The sequence below is a fragment of the Marmota marmota genome, unplaced genomic scaffold, assembly GCF_001458135.2.
Source record: "Marmota marmota marmota unplaced genomic scaffold, marMar, whole genome shotgun sequence".
Taxonomy (NCBI): Eukaryota; Metazoa; Chordata; class Mammalia; order Rodentia; family Sciuridae; genus Marmota; species Marmota marmota.
Genome location: NW_025999853.1, coordinates 11,296,094 through 11,319,864, shown reverse-complemented (window position 1 = coordinate 11,319,864; position 23,771 = coordinate 11,296,094). Strand labels below are relative to the sequence as shown.

Genomic DNA, 23,771 nt, shown 5'->3' with positions numbered 1-23,771 from the left:
CCACACACAAAAAGTATGTGAAGTGATACAAAGGTTAAAATGCTTGATTTAACTATTCCATGATGTACATATACATCAGCACATCATGTTGGACAACATAAATATAAACATTTTTTACTTATTCATTAAAAAAGTTTCCAATGCTGGGATTGTGGCTCAGCAGTAGAGCGCTTGCCTGGCACATGTGAGACCCTGGGTTCGATCCTCAGCACCACATAAAAATAAATAAGTGAAATAAAGGTATTGTGTCCAACTACAACTAAAAAGTAAATATTTTTTAAAAAGTTTCCAACAAAAATGAGTGCAAATAAAAAGCAAAACACAATTACCATTTCTATTCCTCAATCACAAATATATGCCTGCTAGTGATTTAACCAAGGAAAATTCAAGTTATGACAAGTTTATTACCAATTTAGAGTCATTTAAAAAAAATCCCTTGTAAGTTTATAATAGGTTTATTACCGTATTTCTCACAGTGCTATGTCATTTGGGATTAGATTAATGAAACAAAAATTGTCCCACTATCTTTTAAGTAGTTTGAATAACATATACACACACAGTAACACATCTATCAACGTATGCACACTATTCAAAATACTACCTGTTTCTGGAAAACAGGTAAGACAGCAATCCCTCTCCTTATCATCCCCACTGCAAATTAATAACTAAGCTCAAGTAAACGCATTTACCTGGGCTTTAAGTCAAAAGGCTGGGTTACTAACAGTGATTAATCAACTCATTCATCTTTTCTGAGGATTAGGGTATTTCCCCCCAGACATACAACAACTGAATAATACCTACCTCTCAGGGTTTATTGTGGGAATTACAATCTGTATGAACTTGTCTCATGAATTTTAAACCTCAATAGTATTTTTCATAAATTAAAAAAAAATCCAACAAAGCATATAAAAAGAAGGCTCAGAGTATTATTGTCTCTGTTGTTTATATGATTATCTTGGAAGGCTACATATACATTTAAAAGGAAGAAGAAAAACATTCAGCTTATGTAACATTAAGCAATTGTAATATACCATAGAAAAACTTAAAATTTGTAGGAATAGGTCCATCCTGAGAAACACTGTCATCACAGAAGAAGTTAATGTCCCATTGATCCTTCTTTTCCACAACAGAGACTGCTTTTGCTGAATACGTACAGATAAATCAAAAGTTCATAAGCTATGTTTAAGCTTATAAGGGCATACACTATGCATTTTAAATCTTTAGATCTTTGCATTTAATCTAAGGCTATGATACAGTTTTAGATTAACATAGTTTAACATAATTTTTTAAGATATTTTGAGGTATTAACAATTTAATTTGTTCTTGGCTAGATCTTTAGCCCCTACAAACAATGCCTGTATTTTGAAGTATTGTCAATGAAAATGAATAATATAGGGGAAAAAACCCTCTAGTTTACTGTTTTTAATAAAACCTATCACTTCATTCAATACTAACATAGATGAAATATGTATTTTCTCTCAAGCACTCAGATAGAAGTATGGCTATATATACCAAACAAGCAAAGCACCATAAAATGTTGCAACATGGTTTTAGAATTTTCAAGTTAAAGAGTAGTCCAGTTGTTTCATGTTCTTTTATATATTTAAGAACGTGAATTTTAAAATAGACACCATTTACTTTAATTCTATCAGAAATATATTTTAAATCTTCAAAAGCCTACTTCTTAAATACTCATGTATTTTTATTTCATAATGCATGATTGAGATTCTCTCGTGTTTTCAACCTTAATCCTTAGAAAATAGAATTCAAAACTTACTAATGACTCTTATTATAGACTATATATGTATATATATATATATATATATCTCACATAAGCTTTAATCAAAACTAGCTTTATAAATTCAATATGTGTAAACACCCATCTGATACTACAAGAATGGTATGAAATTGTTTATGTTCATGAAAAGCAAATTCTCTGAAAATATTCTCCTCAAAGAGGAAAGATAAAGGTAAAGAAATAATATAAATAGTATTAATTAAAAATTTTACAGTTACAAATGTTGCTAAACTTAGAATAGTTAAATTACTTCTAAGGATAAATGTTTCAAGGAATGTACAAGTAATGCTTTTAAATCACATGGCCATATATTCTAATATTTGTGCTTTTTATTTTTACATTTGTACCACCTTTTTTTGAAAATTATAGCTTCTACTTACACAATTTACCCATCATTTGTCACATCTTCAAGTTACTCTGTAAGTTCAAGAGGGTGAAGATTTTTCAGAGTTCTTAAACTCATTAATTATATAATTTATTAATTTGATTAGATATTTTACAGTAATTAAATAATTATAGACTTCAGTACATAATTTTAATAACATTTAAAATGTAAGCTCTTTTATTTTACATTAGCCCTAAAAGCATCTGTTCTTTGTAAATAATAGTAAATTATTAACAAATAGTGAGAAATAAATTCAATCTGAGTGAACATGACAGGTTTTCATTTTCCTCTTTTAAAAAGTTTATAATGAGATATAACAATTAGGAAATGACATCTTCTTTTCATTAGGCATGTAATTATTTTACAGTATGTACTGACTTTCCTAGATCATACCAGTTTAAATGAGGTTTAAACCCCAAAACATAGAACAATCAAAAGATTGTAATGCTCGTACCTAATATTTTCTAAACTGGCTTTGGAATAGTCACTACTTCACATTCCATTTCATTTTATTTTCATGAAAAGGAAAGTCTTCCACTAATTGGTAACATAACATCGACATTATTTATATAACCATCCTACACCAGAGCTGTCATTTAACTTTTGACAGTCACTTCTGTTATTCAACTGTCATCTTCTTTATATGATGAAGAAGTGCATCTTTTTCCAAGTGAGCCTCTGCAAGAGCCATTTTAGCTTTAGCCAGTTCCTGTTTAAGAGATTCATTTTCTTCCATGAGCTGAAATGATAAATTTGAAAAGAGAATTCAATCATTTCCAGAAAATTTAAATACACTATTTTATAGAGTATCCAAAGGTCTGACACTTGGGATAGTAAAAATATCCAATGCTAGTGTGGGTCCACTTAAAATTCCTTAGAGAAGCTATTCAGAAACACATATGCCATTAAAAATGTCCTTACGGGTCTTGCACTGTGGCTCAGTGGTAGAGCACTTGCCTAGCACATGTGCAGCACTGGGTTCAATCCTCAGTACCACATAAAAATAAATAGTTATTTAAAAAACATTTTTAAAAATTTCCTTAAGTTTTGACCCCATAGTTCAAAACAATTAACTTCTCATTTCCAAATTTAATAGTGATTTTGTTTCACTGTAATATCACTGGACCTCTCTATGGCTTTGGATACTGCTAACTTTCCCCTTTCCTAAACATCTCTCCTTTTATGGTTTTTATGTCACAGCTCTTTTCATGCTTCTCTCTCAACCTATGCCAACTTCTTCCTTTTTTTTTCTTGAGAATGTTTAATTTCCATATTCTATTTATTTCATAGTTGGTCTCTTCTTTTGTCATCTGAGTCACTCTCTTGGATGGTCTCACTTACTTCCACAGTTCAACTACCAGATACCCTTATAAATCTGTTTCCTGAGCTCCAAACTCACAATTCACAATCTGAATATACAACTAGACATTTTCCTCTAGATAGCCAATAAGTCTTCTGTCCCCTTTGTTGACTTAGGTCAAGTATTCTGTTGTCATAAGAGCCATTCCTAACCCTGACAGGAGGAGACAATAAAACTAGGGGCTTTTTGCATTTACACAGATATATGAAAACATACACATTCAATTTCAAAGAGTTCTCAGACCTCCTTTAGTCTTAGCTTAAAAAGTTCTGCCTTATAGACAGATCAAATGACGATGTGTCCCTATATTTCCCCCAATCTGTGGCACCTGACAGTATGTTGTAATCACTGTTAACAAACTTTTGTCTGTCCCACCAGATTTTGAGTTCTTCTACAGACAGGAACTGCTCAATTTTATATTCCTTGCTCAGAGTTATTATCCAATAAATCCTTGATGAAAAGATGAATAAACTCATTATGTATAAATTAAAACCCTGCTGAGCATTTTGTTTACTTACCATGGAAAAAAAATCAGAAGCAACTTGAATGTTAGCAAATGTTAAAAGGAAAGTTCAGAAATGATAATATATCCACATCCATATTACTCAGTCATTAAAATAAAAATGAAGCAGATGTAATATGTAAAATGTCTGTTAAATAATACTCAATGTTTAACTTAAATAAGTAAACAAATAATGTGTTACCTATTAGTATATTAATAATTATTTTAATTGCTGAAATTGAATCTGAAAAAGGGTTTCTATTACCTGTTCTCTAGTAAAGTCAAAGGAGCATTCAGGAAATTTAACTGGCCAAGGAGCCTCTGGGCTTGTCTGAGTAGCTTGCGTGACACTGTGTTGTTCCTTCAGATCATACTTTCCACTGGTCAGCAACACTGAATCACTTTTGACATTTTCTTTCAAATCATTTCCAGTGTTAAGCATATGAGAACCTAGTCAAACAAAATACTCAGATAAAATTTCCAAATACTTGATCAATATTTATAATTTCTACTATGAAAAACTAATTTTAATATGAGTCTATATCCCTATCATGTGAGGACAGTATTATGAGACAGAAAATGGGGGAAAATTTAAAAAACCCACAGTAAAACCAAAAGCTTTGAAAAAGATTTTTTTTTTTAAAGGATAAATTTTTAGTAAGAATGACTAAAAAAAAAAAAATCAGAATCAAAAGTAAAAAAAGTTGGGGCTGGGGTTGTGGCCGCTCAGTGGTAGAGCGCTTGCCTAGCATGTGTGAGGCACAGGGTTCAATTCTCAGCACCACATATAAATAAATGAATAAAATAAAGGTCCATTAACATCTAAAAAAATATTTTTTTTAAAAAGTAAGAAAATAAAAGGGATATTCCTACCAACCTTACAGAAATAAAAATGACAATAAGGAATAACTATATGCCAATAAATTAGATAACTGAGATGAAATCAATTCCTAGGAAGACAGAAACTACTCAAATGGACTCAAGAAGGCAATGTGAATAGACATACAGCTGGCAAAGACATTCAATAACTAGTTAAAAACTACCCCAAAAGAAAAACTGAGACCCAAATGGCTTTAAAGACTGGTTGTGGTCACACACACATGTAATCTCAGTAACTAGGGAGGCTGAGGCCAGAGGATCACAAATTCAAGACCAGCCTAGAAAACCCAGTGAGATACCATCTCAAAATAAAATTTAAAAAGGGATAAAGATGTAGCTCAGCTGTAGAGTGCTTACCTAGCATAAACAAGGAACTGGTTTCAATTTCTAGTACTGAAAACAAACAAAAACAAATAGCACCAAACCTTCATAATTATTCCAAAACAGAAGGAGAACACTTCAAACTCCTTCTATGAAGCCAGTCTTACCCTGATACCAAAGCCAAAGAATTTCTTAAAAAAAAAAAAACTAACATGAATGTGCTTATGAACATGTCCATTAAAATCCTTAACATTAGGGCTGGGGATGTGGCTCAAGCGGTAGTGCGCTCGCCTGGCGTGCGGGCCCGGGTTTGATCCTCAGCACCACATACAAACAAAGATGTTGTGTCCGCCAAAAACTAAAAAAATAAATAAATATTTTTAAAAAATTCTCTCTCTCCCGCTCTTTAAAAAAAAAAAAAATCCTTAACATTAGCGAGCTGAATCTAGCAACATATAAAAATAATTATATACCATGGCCAAAAGGGATTGATTGATCCCAGAAGTAAAAGTTTCACCTAACAAGAAAAAAGTCAATAAGTGTAATGCTTTATATATGCAATTTATTATATAAAAAACAAAAGCCACATGAACATAATAGATACAGAAGAAGCATCTGACAAAAATCCAACACTTTTCATTGATAAAAATAAGCAAAAAAGTGGGCACAGACAACTTGCTTGATTTGAAAAAAAAAAGGGCATCTACAAATACTCCACAATTAATATTATATTTAATGGTGAAAAAACTGGATACTTTCTTTGCCAAAAACACAAACAAGACAAGGATGGATGTATGCATTCATCACTTTAACACTGTCCTAGAGGCAACTGGGCAAGAAAGGGAAATAAAAGGCATCGAGGTTGGAAAGGAAGAAGTAAAACTATCTTTATTCACAGATGATGTGATTTATGGTTTTCTATATTTAAAAAAAAGCTATGCAATCAACTAAAAAACTATTAGAACTAACAGGTTCAGCAAGATACAAAAATTAATATACAAAATAAAATTCTATTTCTATACACTTTATAACGAAGAACCTTAAAGTAAAATTATAAAATAATTCCATTTAAAATTTGTTCAAAAAGAATAAGCATGAGGCCTAGAACTGCCAAAAAGGAAAAAAAAAAAAAAGAGGAATACTTAGGCATAAATTTAACAAAAGTACAAAACTTATACTCTGAAAATACAAAACATGGTTGAACTATTGAAAAAGATTTTTTTTTTTGAAAAAGATTAAAGTGACTTAAATAGATGGAAAATTCTCCATGTGCATGGATTAAAAGACTTACTATTATTAAGATGGCAATGCTCTCCAAAATGATCTACAGATTTAACATTATCACTAACAGAATCCCAGCCGGCTTTTTTGTAAAAATTATCAAGCTGATTCTAAAATTCATATGGAATTGCAAATGACCCAGAAGAGTCAAAGTTTGAAAAAATGCAGTAATGTTGAATGACTCACATGTTTCAAAGTTTACTCCAAAGCAAGTGCTGGCGAGGATGTGGGAAAAAGGGTACACTTGTACATTGCTGGTGGGACTGCAAATTGGTGCAGTCATTTTGGAAAGCAGTATGGAGATTCCTGGGAAAGCTGGGAATGGAACCATCACTTGACTCAGCTATCGCCCTTCTCGGACTATTCCCTGAGGACCTTAAAAGAGCGTACTATAGGGATACTGCCATATAAATGATCACAGCAGCACAATTCACAATAGCTAGACTGTGGAACCAACCTAGATGCCCTTCAATAGATGAATGGATTAAAAAAATGTGGCATTTATAAACAATGGAGTATTACTCTGCATTAAAAAATGACAAAATCATAGAATTTGCAGGGAAATGGATGGCATTAGAGCAGATTATGCTAAGTGAAGCTAGCCAATCCCTAAAAAACAAATGCCAAATGTCTTCTTTGATATAAGGAAAGTAACTAAGAACAGAGCAGGGAGGAAGAGCATGAGAAGAAGATTAACATTAAACAGGGACGAGAGGTGGGAGAGAAAGGGAGAGAGAAGGGAAATTGCATGGAAATGGAAGGAGACCCTCATGGTTATACAAAAGTACATACAAGAGGAAGTGAGGGGAAAGGGAAAAAAAAAAGGGGGAGAAATGAATTACAGTAGAGGGGGTAGAGAGAGAAGAGGGGAGGGGAGGGGAGGGGGGATAGTAGAGGATAGGAAAGGCAGCAGAATACAACAGACACTAGTATGGCAATATGTAAATCAGTGGATGTGTAACCGATGTGATTCTGCAACCTGTATACGGGGTAAAAATGGGAGTTCATAACCCACTTGAATCAAAGTGTGAAATATGATATATCAAGAACTATGTAATGTTTTGAACACCAACAATAAGAATTAAAAAAAGAACTATGTAATGTTTTGAACAACCAATAATAAAAATTTAAAAAAAAAATGGAAAGTCCCCTGAAGTGTGCTCAAAAAAAAAAAAAAAATACTTAACATCACTGGCTATTAGGGAAATTAAATGAAAGCCATAATGTCATTTCATATCCACTAGGATGGCTATAATCAAAAAGATAACTAGTAGTAGGCAAAAACCTGAAAGAATGAACATGAATTATTAAGGTATTTTTACATAAAATAAAACCATCAATTTTTAAAAAAAGAAAGATAACTAGCAAATATTGGCAAAGAATTGAAAAGTTGGAAACCTCACTCTCTGCTTTTCGTGTCCACTTTCCTTTTCCTCTGTAACAGTTTAGTCATGATGGCAAAAAAAAAAAAAAGCCACTGTAGCTACCGGTGACCCTTCCTTTCTTGATTCCCTCATAAATATGCAAAATGGACTCAGAATGCTTGAGTCACAGTCAACTCATGGATCACTAATCATGAGCTGAAATCTTTTCAATGGCAAAGCTGGGTCCTATTCCCACTCTTATGACAGGGTCATCCAACAGTCAGGTCTTTCAAAAATCACATGGAATGACCCAGTACAGGGAGAAAAAAAATCACATGGAATGAAAGAAGGGCAGTTTGTCAAATCAAACTATGAACAGACAGACAAACTCCGTGCAATATAATTCTCCCCACAAAAAACATTTCCAGAAAAGAATACTAAGTCAAAGAATACAAACACTTTTAAAGCTTTTGTTCATACTGTCAAATAACCCTCCATGAGAGTTATATCAATTCCACTCCCATTCTGTGTATAAAAATGGAATAGTTCTTTCTAAATGGATAAATGCTAATAAGCTGAGTTTTGGATGGCTCCATTCATTATAGTGGTACAAACTCAGAAACTACCCACTATACGATTGTCTTCTACCACTTATGATTTATGGTAATAATAACAAGAAACAAAAACTATTATACTGGTTCAGAATAACATAATACCATTTCGGCTTGGTAATGCATTTAAGAGCAACCCAAGTACTATGTCATGGGAAAGCCAAATTCTTCTCTGCTGTTTCTACCTTAAGACTTTTTTTTTTTTTTTTAAGAGAAAGAGAACTTTTTAATATTTATTTTTTAGTTTTCGGAGGACACAACATCTTTGTTTGTATGTGGTGCTGAGGATCGAACCCGGGCCGCACGCATGCCAGGCGAGCACACTACCGCTTGAGCCATATCCCCAGCCCAACCTTAAGACTTTTAACACTCCTAAAATACTAATTGATCAGTATTTTTAAATGCACTTTTTCTAACTTTTAAGAGTAAATCTCTTCTTTTAAATGAAATCTGACATGGAATGCCAACATAAACAAAAGATTAAAGCTGGTTACATTGGCCATGGTGAAGATAAAGGAGGATCAAGGGCTTATTCTGGGCTTACTGTTTCCCTAACCATGGGCTCCTATGAATAAAAAAAGCCACTGGCTACACAACTCAGAAACTCATTTACTTCCACCACTGAAAGGCAGTCAGAAAAGGGAAGCAGAATGGAGAAAGAAGAACAAGTGGAAGGGAAAAGAACGAATGGAGTAGACTAAGTAGATGAGGAAGATGGAGAGTGGAGGACAATGTGAGGAGGGAGAATGGAAAGACAGAAAGGGAAAGTGTGTGTAAAGGAAGATAAAAGACATAAGAAGGAAGACATAGTCAAACAATAAAAAAGGAGAAGGGAGGAAGAGGAAGTAAGAAGGGCATGGCATGGGAAAGGAGAGGCAGGAGGAAGAAAATAAAGATGAAAAAGAACAGAACCAGTATAAGGACAGGAGTGATTGGAGTCTATTACTAGAAAGATGAATTTCCTTTTCTTTAAAATAATCTTTCAAATTTTAGGGGCAATTATCAGTTCTAGCATTACACATTTTGATAAACAAATCAATGCCCCTCACTGAATGAAATGTGCAGAATCCTCACAGCAGCAAACATTTTCCCCTAGAGTAGACTCAATCTGCCTAAACTTCAATTTCTTCATTGACAAAAAGTGGTAAGAATATTTGCATTAACTATCTCAAAGAGTTATGGTAAGAAATCAATAAGCTGAAAAACCTTATAAACCAAAAATCAATATTCAAATATTATTTCTTCTTATAAGAATGGTAGATGCTTGGCAAATACTTCACAATAGACTTTAAAGAGTTCTCTGTTCATTCAAACAGAAGATTTCTATTTATTTTTCCTCCCTAGTCACATACTGAGTTAACAGGCTTTACTTTAGGTGTAGTGATGAAAAGAATATATGTAATAAATATATTTCAGTATAAACATACATTGCCCCTCTCCTTCACTACCTCTCTGGTTGAGAATCAATGCCATATTGGGCCATGGTTCTTGAAGGATGAGAATACACCAGATCCTAGGTAACATACATATAGCTTATATGTATGTTACTGTTAAATATTTATCATAGCTGACATATTAGTGAGTCATATTTCTGATACATTAACATATAAGCTATATGTATGTTACATTAGGCTGTGTGTTCTAATGTATACTACATGGATGGAAAATATGTTTAGAGCCACTGCACTACTGTTAAAGGTAATTAACAATACATGGCTCTGCGTAAACACACAAACATTTTGGTTTTTTTCCTCTTAAGTTACACACTTACACTGGAGCAAGAAGGAAAGTGGAATGTTGCTTTGTAGTTTTGTGAAAAGTTATTTGAAGTTTCTCCTTAAAGTCTTTACTGAAAAATTGGTAAGTGTTTTTAACACTTTCCAAGAAGTGTGAAGTACTGTGATAAGTAGTAAAAAGTAGGCATAAAACCACCTATTCTTTAATAATGGATTTTATTTAATCACATTCAGAATAGCTGCAAGTATAGCTTAGAATATGCTAAATGAAAGGGAAAGAAGTAAAGAAGAGAAATATTAGGTAAGCTGCTATTATCACCACCAACAAACACCTACAAAAATAATGAGACTATTTTGAATGTGCATGTTTCCTAAAAAATTGTTTCTTTGAGACAGGGAAAAAAACACCACAGTTTGAAATTTCTTAATGAACTGTTTGAGAAGGTTATTTAAATCATTCCTAAAATGTCCTTCTAAATTCTAAAAGCAAATAAAAGTTACTGTTAAATATTTATCATAGCTGACATATTACCGAGTCATATTTCTGATACATTAACATATAAGCTACATGTATGTAACACTAGGCTGTGTGTTCTGTTGTATACTTCATGCACCAAAGACCCTAATTAATTTCTACATCATGAGAAAAATGACATAACATCACAGTCTGCTTCATGGCATTACTTTTAGTAATAGAATGAGATAATATGTGAGACCTCCCATATAAAACAAATCTTGCTTCTTTATGTTAAAAATCTGTTGTTCCTGCTGGGCACAGTGGTGCACACCTGTAATCCCAGCGCAGCTTTGGAGACTGAGACAGGAGGATCTCATGTTCAAAGTCAACCTTAACAACAGCGAGGTGCTAAGCAACTCAGTGAGACCCTGGGCTGGGGATGTGGCTCAGTGGTGTGAGTGCTCCTGACTTCAATCCCTGGTACCCGCCTACCCACCTAAAAAGCCCTCGTAACCATTAGCAGTCTCTTCTTATTCCTTTCTAACCCCAGGCCTCTCAGACTACTAATTTGCTTTCTTTCTGTGGATTTGCCTGTTCTGCACATTTCATGTAAATGGAGTCATACAATCAATGGTCTTTTTCTGACTGGCTTCTTCCACTTGGCATAAAGTTCAAAGTTATCTGTGTTGTAGAGAGCATAACTACATCATTCTTATTGTTGCTGAATAATAAATAATCCACTGTGTGGATACAACATATTCTGTTTATCCACTCACTGCACTACGACATTTCAGTCATTTCTACTCTTGGGTAATTGTTAATATTGTTGCTGTAAATATCATGGACAAGTTTTGTATGGACATGTCTTGATTTTTCTGGCACAGATACCTATGAGTAAAATTGCTAAGTCACAGGGAACTTTATAATTTTAAGAGAAGCTGCCAAACTGGTTTCAAAGAATCTGTACTATTTGTTAGTCCCAACAATATATCAGGGTTACAACTTCTCTACATCCTTGCCAAAACTTATTATTATCCCCCCCCTCAAGTTTTTGTTTTGTTTTGTTTTGTTTTTGTACTGGGGATTTAACCCAGAAGTGCTTTACCACTAAGCTGCAATGGTACAGCAACAGCCCTCTTTTTTTTAAATTTTGAGGCAGAGTCTCACTAAGTTGCTGAAGCTGGCCTCAAACTTGCAAACCTCCTGTCTCAGCCTCCTGAACCACTAAGATTACACTGAACCCAGCTTCTTTCTGATTACAATTATCCTAGTGGGTATGAAGTGGTAGCTCACTATTGCACTGATTTAATTCCCCTAATGGCTAATAAAGTCAAGTATCTTTTCATGTGCTTACTGCCATCTATACATTTTCTTTAGAGATATGTCTTCATTCCTTTTTCAATTTCAAAACTGAGTTATTTTACCTTTTGACTGTTAAGATAAAATATATCATTTACTGATAAGAGTTTGTTATGTACTCTGAATACCCATCTCTTATTAAATAAGTAAGCTGCAAATGTTTTCTAACCTATGGGTTGTCTTTTCTCTTTCTTGATGGTTATCACTTAAGGCACTAAAAGTTTTAAATTTTTTTTTAATATTTATTTTTTAGTTGTAGGTGGCCACACAATACCTTTATTTCATTTTTTTTTTTTTTTGTAATGCAGTGCTGAAGATTGAATCCAGTGCCTCACGCATGCTAGGCAAGCACTCTACCACTGAGCCACAACCCCAGCCCTAAAGTTTTAAATTTTGATGGAGTCCAATTTATCCTTTTTTCTTGTCATTTGTGCTTTTGGTATAGTATCAGAGAAAGCTTTGCCTAACCCAAGATCAAGAAGACATCTTCACTGGGGCTGTGGCTCAGTGGTAGAGTGCTTGCCTAATACATGTGAGGCACCCGGTTCAATCCTCAATACCACACAAAAAATAAATAAGTTAAATAAAAATTTTAAAAAAGAAGATATACTTTTATGCTTTCTTTTAAGAATTTTATATTTTTGCTCTTCCATTTAAGTTTCTGATCCACTTAGAGTAAATTTTTGTGTATGATAAAAGGAAGAGGTTCATTCTCCTTTAGCAGTTTCACCATCATTTGAGGAAAACGCCTCATTTACCCCATTGAATTATCTTGGCAGCCTTGTCAAAAAAAAAATCAATCATAAGTGGGAGACTTTATTTCTGAATTCCCAATTCTATTCCATTCCAATAATTTTTTTTATTTTATTAGTTGATGAACCTTTATTTATATGTGGTCCTGAGAATCTAACCCAGTGCCTTACACATGCTAGACAAGCACTCTACCAATTAGCCACAACCTCAGCCCCCATTCCAATAATTTTTAAAAAATATTTTAGTTGTCAATGGACCTTTATTATTTATTTACTTATTTATATGTGGTGCTAAGACTTGAACCTAGTGCCTCACACATGCGAGGCAACAGCTCTACCACTGACCCATAATCCCAGCCTCCATTCCAAAAATTTTTTAATAATCTCCTTTTCTATCCTTATTTACAGTTATGAATGCTGATTGTACTCTTTTCTTCAAATGTTTGAGAATTATTGGATGTATGTCTATCCCATTTTCTTGACTATAGATGCTGATTCTATTTGCTGTAGATAAACTCCAGTGGTTGTGGGTAAGAGAGGAGGGACTGTGCCACTGAATTAAATAGCCAAGTTAATCAACTCGAGTCATTTCTTTCCTGGAGCCTAACAGCTGCAGAATTTACCCTTAGTCAATATGCACACCCTATTGGAGTCTGCTACTAAGTAGAAATACAGGTAAAGATTTCAAAAAGCAATGTCTAGATGCTACTGTTCAGTATCCCATTCTAATGTCAGTATGCTGGTGGGAAGATTTCTCCTGTTTCTGAAGAGGAACTTCCCTAGCAGAGTTCTCTTGGACTCTCACCTCTTCCCAGGGAAGAAGGCATGACTTACCTGATTGATGAGTTTAGAAAAAAAGAACTACATATGTGCGGTTCAGTCTCTTTTTTTTTAATATTTACTTTTTTTAGTTGTAGTTGAACACAATACATTTATTCCAAACATTTAGTTTTATGTGGTGCTGAGGATCGAACCCAGGGCCTGGGCATGCTAGGCGAGCGCTCTACCGCTAAGCCACAACCCCAGCCCCGGTTCAGACTCTTCTTACTTTGGCATATGACTTGCCTATAAAAAAAATGCATTTTGTTCTGCATTTTCTATGAAACAGTTTTGGAAGCTAAAACATTTGGAAGATAGCTGTGCATCAAGCCTTTCTTCTCAAAGACCTAAGTTACCTTCCCCATCTGAGATTTTTATCAGTAATGAAGCTGCCATCTTGTTCTTTGCTGGCCTGACTCCAATCTGAGAGTCTCCAGTTAAGCCCAAATTCCAGAGGGGAGAGTCAAGTTAAACGTACCTTTCAAAATGTTCTGACCTCAGTAATAGTCCTATCTTTCATGAGTTTATGGCCACATACTAATCAAGTTTTGCCTCTGTGGTTTGCTCTCTGTTGAATTTTTTAACAAATATATGACCCCCTGGTGATACTTATTCTTCTTTTGCAATATTGAAAATGACTTTATTATTCTTTTCCCATTTTCTTTTCATAAGGTTTTTGATAGGAGATGAAATAGATACATATATCAGTCACTCATGTTTCATCTTCAACAAGCAACTAAAATAGTGATAACTAGAACTAAAACATCTGTAACTACTGACTCACAACTCTACTACTCCACACTACCTTATAAGATCTTCACATTAGATATATTAAAATCTTGTTAGAGCGGTGATACAAGCATTAACAGAGAAATAAATATCCAGCGATGTACTATAAAGTAACTAATGCACAGAAATTACTATAAGCATTATAAGATTTCTCGTCAGATTATAAAGAAAGCATCACTGAAAATGAAAGCTTGAAATAACACTGGAATGATGGAGATGAGTAATTCTAATGAAGAAGAACATGGAGATGTAAAATTGCAAGGCAAGTCCCATTACAAGCACAGCACCAGGTTAGGGGAGTATACAGAAAAGAACAGGGGAAAACAGAGATAAGAAAGAGTTTAAAAACAAAACAGAACAAGGAATATCAAGAGTCATGTAAGATCATGAAAGCCTCTCACACTTTCATTCAAAACACATTTGTAGAAAAGGTATTAAACCAACTATGAAGGAGTTATATACACTATTTTATTATAATGTACTGAAAGTGTCCCTCAATCATCTACTATTACATATATACATATATTCAAAATAAATAATGAGTGAAAAGAAACAATCAGCATATAAATAATTTAACTCCAAAATCTGAGGTGATCATTTGTATTTTTCTTTTTGAGTGTGTTTGTCTGTGTGTGCAGTACTGGCAAATAAACCCAGGGCATTCTAGCACTAAGCTACATCCCTAGCCCCTTTTTATTTTTTATATTGAGACAAGGTCGTGCTATGTTGCTGAGACTGGCTTCAAACTTGCAATCCTCCTGCTTCGGCCTCCCAACTTGCTGGGATTATAGGCATGTGCCACTACACACAGCTTAAATTATTTTAAATTATTTTTTCATATATACCTCTTATATGAAAAGAGCCATCATCATTTCTCTCCACCACAAGATGATCAATATGCACAGTTACAGGAGTTGGTTCAAGAGAGACTGTGCAGCTCCGAGGACTGTCATCCTACAGAAAAGAGACATAATACTGGCATGTTCTAGTTAAAGTAAATAATGAAATTAAAATAATAATTTAATATAAACATTACTTTAGTCTACTAAATTTTAATGAGTTAGAAATACATCTATACATGCTTTGATAAAAATAAGAAAACTACCAGCTCTACTATGCCATTCTCTAATTTCTAAGAATCTCAATATCATTCACCATAAAGACCAAAAGATTCATTTTCTTAAATAGAGTATGTATTATATATATAAGGCAAAATCTTAGACATGAGTCAAAGTCCAGGTAGGCAATGTGAACATGTGTAACTTGAAAATATAAAATTATCTTTCAACATACTTTTAAATTTATTTTTGTGTTAGAAACTTCTATCTTCATTGGCATGACAGTTGCAACAGTTTCGTCTTCCAAAAAATGTTGAATATTCATAAGAGAAGATGTAAAAAACTCAGTACTAAAGTTTTCTATATGGCATTGCAGAAATCCATTTTTTTCTGCAAGCTGAGAATGTATTACAGCACCAGGCCCACTTTCAAACCTCAGAGAAATCTCAGGAGAGGATTTGGAATGAATTGTAGCTTTCTGAACAGAACCTAAGGAAAATGAACATAAAAAAATCATCATTTTGTGGTGCTATTCAAAAATACCACTATTATTTGTCATTAAGAGGTTATAATCCCTTTGTATATTAAAGCAATCCTAGATGAAATAGTTTAACATTGTACCTCTAATTTAAGTAATACACCATGCATACCATAATTCCAATTTTTCTAGGCAACCTTTCTACTACAAAAATGTTGACTTTTCTGGGACTGGGATTGTGGCTCAGCAGTAGAGCGCTCACCTAGCATGTGCAAGGCCCTGGGTTCCATTCTCAGCACCACATAAAAATAAATTAAATAAAAGTACTGTGTACAACTAAAAAATAAATTTAAAAAATGTTGACTTTTCTGAATTTCTGGTTTTTTGGAAATAAGAAAAAACACATCATAGTATAACTGATATGACATATACCTCAGATACTTAGAGTGTATTTGTATATCTACCTATGCATTTGTAACAACATAATGACAACTGTGATGAAGAAATAGTCATGACATTTAAAGTGACTCAAACCATCTCTCAAGAAGTAGCAAAAGTCTGAGGTTTTACACCTTTTTGTTAAACTGGGTCCTTCAATAATAGAAAAGTAAATAGAGAAAACCTCATAAAACTAAAACTGAAATTAAAGAATACACACACATACATATAGAGAAATATAAATATATAATTTCACATACTTTACAGAGATATAAATACTCAAGTTCAAAAGTATTTTAAATTTTAATAAAGCTCTTACAGAATATCTAATTAAAAAAAAAAAAACTATTATTAGTGGAATCCCTGAAGTAATTTACTTGCAAACTGACAATCATAGTAACTATTTTTCTTATTTTATTCTATGCTACTCAGTTCCAAAATAAATAGAAGGCAATATAAATATGGTATATCAGATAAAGGAGACAAGTAAGAAAGTGATAGAAAAGGTGAAGACAGGTGATAAGGTTAACAACTCAAAATATATTATTTATATTTGTGTGCTAAATGTGTGTGAAAAATGAACTTATTAGAAACAAAGAGAAAAATATGACCAATTTCATAATTAAAAAAACTCATGAGCTAAAAACAAACCAGCTGTTCTGGAAAGGCAAAGTCATTTCTGTTTTTGAGGTATGAAATTTAATTATCCCAAGGGTCATCTTAAGAAGACTCAACTAATTAAATCTATGATGGAAAGACTTTATTTTCCCTCAGCATGAATATGAACAGTCTTATAGAGGACAAATTATACATTTTTGTAAGGGAGTAGTGGCATGAATTTAAAGATATGTATATTTATGTACCAAGGATAGGTCTTCATATACAACTCAAGGTAGAAAGTTGTATTTAAAGCTTTAAGGAACAAAATTTTTCTTAATTAATGTAGTAACATTTATTAACATTCAAAATAAATACATAATATCATATATAATTCTGAAATTTGTTAAGTATTTAAAACTCAGATATTTTAATTTTTTAAAAAGAAGTAAAAGAAACAACCACAAACTGATAATAGTGCTCTCTCCTATATCAAAAAAAAGAATAAGCGTTAACTTGCTGATTTAGTAATAAGAGAAATTCACAACAAACTACTTGGTTAATGTGATTTTACTTTGTCTTTTTTTTTATCTACACAGATATTTACATCTATATCTTCATACAAACATATATATATCAACTCCAGAATTTGTTTGAAATCCAGAATTAATTTCAAACAAAAAAATATTCTGGTGGGGCTGGAGGTACAATTCAGAGGTAGAACACGTGCCTAGCATGTGTGAGCTCTGGGTTCAATCCTTAGCAGCACAAAAAAAGAAAAAATGTTTTGGAGTAGAGATAAAACAAAATATTTACCAAATCACTCCTCTCTACTACCCTTATGCCATGGGACTACTGTGTCATGTTTTCCTATGAAAAAAATATAAGATACACATAGTATACATAAAAAAATGTTACAATATTGTGTTCAGGTGTATACACAACAATGTATACAAACTGTTGATCAAACATGATCATTGCTAGTATTGCTTATTATTGTATAAAATGTTCAAACTAAATTCTCTGTTGGTTTTTTTTAGCCCTTTATTCCTGTCCCATTGCCTCCTTTTCCTTTCTTTTCTTTCTTATCTTCAAAAAACCAACTGGGAAAGTTGAGACAAAATAAAGTATTAGCACTGACTATATAATCAACATATATAAGGCATTCCAAAATAGGACATGGTATTAAACGAAATGAAAATAAGAGTACAATTTGAAAAGTGCTGGGTGGAGTATACAGTAAGATCTAGATTTTCAATTATTATTTCAAATCACTTCTTTTTTATATTTTGCCAACTATGAAATATTTTCAAATAAAAACTTAGCTTCCTCAATTCTACATGTTTTTATCTTTATTTTTTTTTAATTGTAGTTGGACACAACACCTTTATTTCACTTATTTATTTTTATGTGGTGCTGAGGATTGAACCCAGGGTCTTGCACACGCAAGGCGAGCGCTCTGCCACTGAGCCACAACCCAAGCTCCAATTTTACATGTTATTAGGATTTACACTTCTAATATAAAATTCCTGAATATTGAAGAACAGACACATTGTAAACTATAAAACCTAGCAACAACAACAAATCCAAAAGAAAAGGAAAAACAAAGGGTTTTATGGCAATGACTTATGGATAATTGGCACATGTTGCAGCATTCTCTGGATGTGAGGTGGATAGCACACTTGTCTGATATTATACAAAACTGTATTTTTTCAATGTATTATATCAGATATAGAATTGTGCACATATGGCAAATATAACAGTAAATTTTTTCATAAGTGCAATTTTTCTTGTTTTCAACTATATGAAATGAAGAACTGTTGATGAGCCATATATAAGATATAAAAAAAGTTTAAATCATTAGATATTTGGTATGAAAAATAACTTAAAAAAAAAAAAATCTTACCAACTGGACGATTACAAAGGTAATGCCGAAGACTGACATTGCCTAACTGATCTGTTGTCACCTGATTCACTTGAAGACAAATTTCTGTATCTTCTCCTCGGATGTCAATTTCTCCATTAATTCCAGTAATTTTAAACACCACAACTGACATCTATTAATAGTTGCATAAATAATATTAGCATATAAACTAATTCAAAATAAAATTTAAGAAATAAAGAAAATAAGCATTAACCTCTAAAGATACAATTATGACTTATCAAACCAAAAATATATTTATGACCTACCACAATTGTTACATTATACTAGTTTAGCATCCCTAATTAAAAAGATCAGAAATCCAAAACATTTTGGATGACATAAGTGGAAAATTCCACACGATGAAACTTTTGTTTCATGCACAATATTATTAAAAATACTGTAAAAAATTAACTTCAGCCTATGTGCATAAGACATATATGAAACAAACGAATTTCTTGTTTATACTCAGGTCTCATCACCAAGATATCTCATTTTATATATATATATATATGCAAATATTCCAAAATCCTCTTAAATAAGAGATACTTAACAGGTACTGAGAAACTTCAGCTTCTTTTCAGTCAAAAGAAAACACTTCAATGGAAAAGATTAATTATGCTACATTTCTATGTAAAATAATTTTCACTAAAAAAAAGCAGGGTAGAATATATGTTTCAAGTCTTTCATAAAATCTTTCACTGGGTCAGAAGGGTTTAAAACAAACAAGTAACATTTCATTTTTAGAAAGCCCCTTATTTTAAAGACTACTTTCCTTGTCATCAAACTTTCTGAAGTATATTTTAAAAGAGGAAATATATAGGTCAAAAAATAAAAGACAGAAATACTTTGCCTTCCTCAATATGAAAGAAACAAATTTAGAAAAGTAAAACACAGAAAAAAAGTTAATTAAGCAAGAAGGAAACATTTTTAAAGGTAGAAGGAACAAAGTAAATCTACCATCAAAGAATTCTTTTATATATTAATGTCTTAAAATGTGCACATTTCAAATATGAAATAAAGTTGGGAGCATTTCTTTTCATAGAATCCCTCTGAAATTATTACCAGGTCATCATGATTTTCTTGAGCACCATCTGAATTTGTACTAATGGCATCTGGAGAAATTTCACCATAATTCTGCAGAGTTGCACTGGTATTCAGACTCTCTGCTGGGCTCTGGTAATTTGTAGTTGAGTTCCTTTTAATTTCTAAAAAGTTAAAAATAATAATAAATAATAAGTTAAAATCAATTTTACATATGAACCAACAATGTTGCTTTTATCTAACCAACTCCTTCTCAAGCATAGCCTTGTTTGAAAAATAAGCAAAGAAAATTAGATTATAATTACCTAGCAAATAATAATAATTTCCATAATAAAATGTTAAAGATATTAAAGTCTTAAATTTAGTATGAAAAAAAGAGTCTTTCACTACTGAACACAAGGGTGTGTTTTTCCCACTTTAGGTACAGTGCTGGTTCCTGGTCAGCTTCATCTGTGTCCCCCTATCTATCCACAGTAAATAGTTCCAGAACTATCATAATTATTGATGTGATGATTTTCCACCCTTATCTACTGCCTAAATTTCCCAGTGAGCTTTTTTGGGTTTTGATATCTGCATTTTAAAAACCTTTTTTTAATACTGATCAAAGAATCTGGAGTCCTCTATCAATGAGCTATATCCCTAGTTCTTTTTATTTTGAGACAGGATCTTGCTAAATTGCCCAGATTGGCCTTGATCTTGTGATCCTGCTTCTGCCTGAGTTGTTCGGATTACAGGCATAAGTCACCATACCAGCTTTATCTATAGTAAAATTCTAAAAAAATTATATGTACATCACAGAGTAATAGTTGAAAAGACCATAAAATAAATTATTACAAAAAATAGATTAGAAAACCCAAAGACAAATAAAACAAAAGCCTCAATTTATTATTATATTCACCACTACTATATAACTGGCTTTTAACCTAGGTTATCTATTAGATGAATGAACCACATAAAATGAATGTAAATACAATTGAGATATGAGGAGCCAACATAAGCATTTCAAAGGGCCTTCCTCACAGTCAGAGGTTTAAGAAGCTTCTTTATATATGTGTATATATCTTTATTTTATTTTACTTTATTTTTTAATGTGGTACTGAGAATCAAACCCAGTGCCTCACACATGCTAGGTAAGTGCTCCACCACTGAGCCACAACCCCAGCCTGTTAAGAAGCATCTTTGATTATGTAGTTTTGCTGAAGTACATAGGAAAAAAAAAGAGCTTTCCAGGCATAGGTACAAGATCCCAAGGTGGGAGTCTTATAAGAAACTTAGTCAAAGGCTGCAGTATTCTACAATATAGCTGAAGTGTAGTAAGCACATGTAAAAACACAAGAACCAGGGGTCAAATCACACGGAACATTTAAGATTGAGGATTTTAAGCTTAATAGCCTTAGAGAAATGTAAAACGATCAAGATTAAACTGGAAAATAACACAATGAAATGTGCATTCTGCCCATGGAATGAAGAATGTGCTACAAATGGTCATGAGCAGATGTAAGAAGACAAATTAGGAGTTAGACTGTGGAAGGCTGGAGTCCAGCTATGTGTTTAGAAGTATTTATATACATATTCATAAACATGTATACACATAAATATATAGGCATGTTTGTTAACCTATGTGTATATGTGTATGACACCCACATATGTATATAAAAACACAAAGGTAAAGGTCTGGAACTATATATAATCAAAAGTTAATAGTAGTTACATCTGGAGTGAAGGAATGATATCAAGGATGTATTCAGGGTGATGTTAAAGTGGAATCTTCAATTTTTACTGCAGATATTTCCATATTATCTGATTTTTTTCCTCATATATAAAAGATTATTCATACATTTCCTATAAAATTAAAAAAAAAAAAAACCACAGGAGTCTCCTCTTAGTGAATATCAATTCCTCTTAACATAAATAGAATAATTAAGAGTTCAAGAGAACTAAGAATGTATATTATTTAATGTTACACACAAAAATCAATATTTTTCAAGATCCCAAAAATATTATACTGCTGGAATCTGAGATAGGAACTAAAAAAGTAGGAAAAATGCATGAATAATGACATTAATGATAGCATCTTCTTTTTTTGAGCAAGAGAGAGAGGGAGACAGAGAGAGAGAAATTTTTTTTTTATATTTATTTTTCAGTTTTTGGTGGACACAACATCTTTATTTATTTATTTATTTTTATGTGGTGCTGAGGATCGAACCCAGCGCCCCCTGCGCATGCCAGGCGAGCACGTTACCGCTTGAGCCACATCCCCAGCCCATGATAGCATCTTCTTAACTGTGAAAAATTATAAACAATCTAAATATCCAACATTAGGGAAATGTCTAAAAGTTAATGGTACGTTTCTATTACAATTTTATATATGTTAAAAATATTTTCAAAGTAGTTTATATAATATTAGGAAATACAATAAAAATAGGTTATATAATCATATGTAATAAGTTGACAAATACATATATATACACACATATATTTATATAGGTACACGCATTAATTCACAGAATAGACTATTTCCAGAATATGAGTCTTTTGGGTAATTTTACAAATACAGTTGTATTTTCCAAGTTTTCAACACTGAATGGTAGTCATTTTTTTAATTATTTAATTATTAGAAAAAAATCACTATGCACTATGTTTTTGAGAATAAGTGGGGATATTTGCCATAGGAACATTTGTTTCTTAAGAATATTTGTATTAAATTACTGAAATCCTGTTAAGGAAGGATTTTACACTATCAAGGGAAGAGGGCAACTACAGATGTCTGTAAATCTATGACAGTTTTGTATGACCCACATGAGTATCTCATCAACCTTTGTGCAGAACAGGAGGTTGCTATGAATTACCTATAGTAGGGTTAGATTAGGGATTTTTGTTTACACATAGTAATCATTCCCCAAGTCTGGGTAGTGATTAAAAGTTTGGGCTCATGAGTCAGATTAGATGATGAATCTGCCTCTATTACTTCCTGGCTATCTAATTTTGAACTAGATACCTAATTACTGTAAACTTCAATACATTAATCCCTTATATGGTTGTTTTGAGGATTAAATAGAACACTGTATTTTAACGCAGTTTACAGAGTAATTAGAATGTTTAATAAGTGTTTGATATTGCTACTAAATGACATCTATCATAAAAGGCAGGCTAACTATGATCTCTCATGAAGTGATAGTGAACAGGGATCTAGCTGACAGCTTTTTTATTCTGAGTTTTATGTAAAGGATACATGTGGTTAAGAAGACTTATTCTAGGGCTGGGGTTGTGGCTCAGTGGTAGAGCGCTTGCCTATCATGTGTGAGGCACTGGGTTCAATTCTCAGCATCACATATATATAAATAAAGGTCCATCGATAACTAATAAAAATGTTTTTTAAAAAAGACTTATACTGGTCAGATAGAAGAGCTCAAGCTTAAAAAGAGTCTGTGTTCAAATACTAACTCTACCCCTTATTATGTGACCTTGGATAAGCTGTTTAGCCTCCTAAGAATTTGTTTTCTTCACCTTTAAAATGGACATAATAATAGTCCCTGTCTCAAATTTATTTGAAGATTAAATACAGTATGTACAATGCTTAAAATGGTAAATGGTATAGTAAGCACCTACTCAATATTAGCTTAGAACAAGCAAAAAGTGACAATCCCAGCTCTACCTATGTGACTATAGGCAAATGACTTTACATCTGGGATCCTCAGTTTCCGTAACTGTAAAATGAGGGTGAGAATAAATGGTTATACCTCACACAGGCTTGAGAAAATTTAGTATAAAGGCTCCAGTATCAGAATACTTGGATTTAAACAACTTACTTGGCTGTGTTAC

General features: G+C 32.6%; 1 protein-coding gene across 3 annotated transcripts in view; it reads right to left on the bottom strand.

The window, feature by feature from the left end:
* Positions 1 to 439: 439 nt before the first annotated feature.
* Positions 440 to 23,771, bottom strand: part of Bltp3b (bridge-like lipid transfer protein family member 3B) — a 92,211-nt gene continuing 68,879 nt past the window's right edge. For 2 of the 3 annotated variants that reach the window (XM_015482886.2, XM_048803320.1), the window contains exons 16-21: positions 19,971 to 20,113; positions 18,891 to 19,041; positions 15,707 to 15,960; positions 15,259 to 15,367; positions 4,311 to 4,495; positions 440 to 2,922 (exon numbers count right to left, since the gene is read on the bottom strand). In XM_015482886.2, the coding sequence (XP_015338372.1) occupies positions 2,803 to 2,922; positions 4,311 to 4,495; positions 15,259 to 15,367; positions 15,707 to 15,960; positions 18,891 to 19,041; positions 19,971 to 20,113 (962 nt within the window). In that variant the 3' untranslated portion in view covers positions 440 to 2,802. Of the gene's footprint in view, positions 2,923 to 4,310; positions 4,496 to 15,258; positions 15,368 to 15,706; positions 15,961 to 18,890; positions 19,042 to 19,970; positions 20,114 to 23,771 lie in introns of those variants that run through there. The other variant, XM_048803322.1, reaches the window with a different exon arrangement.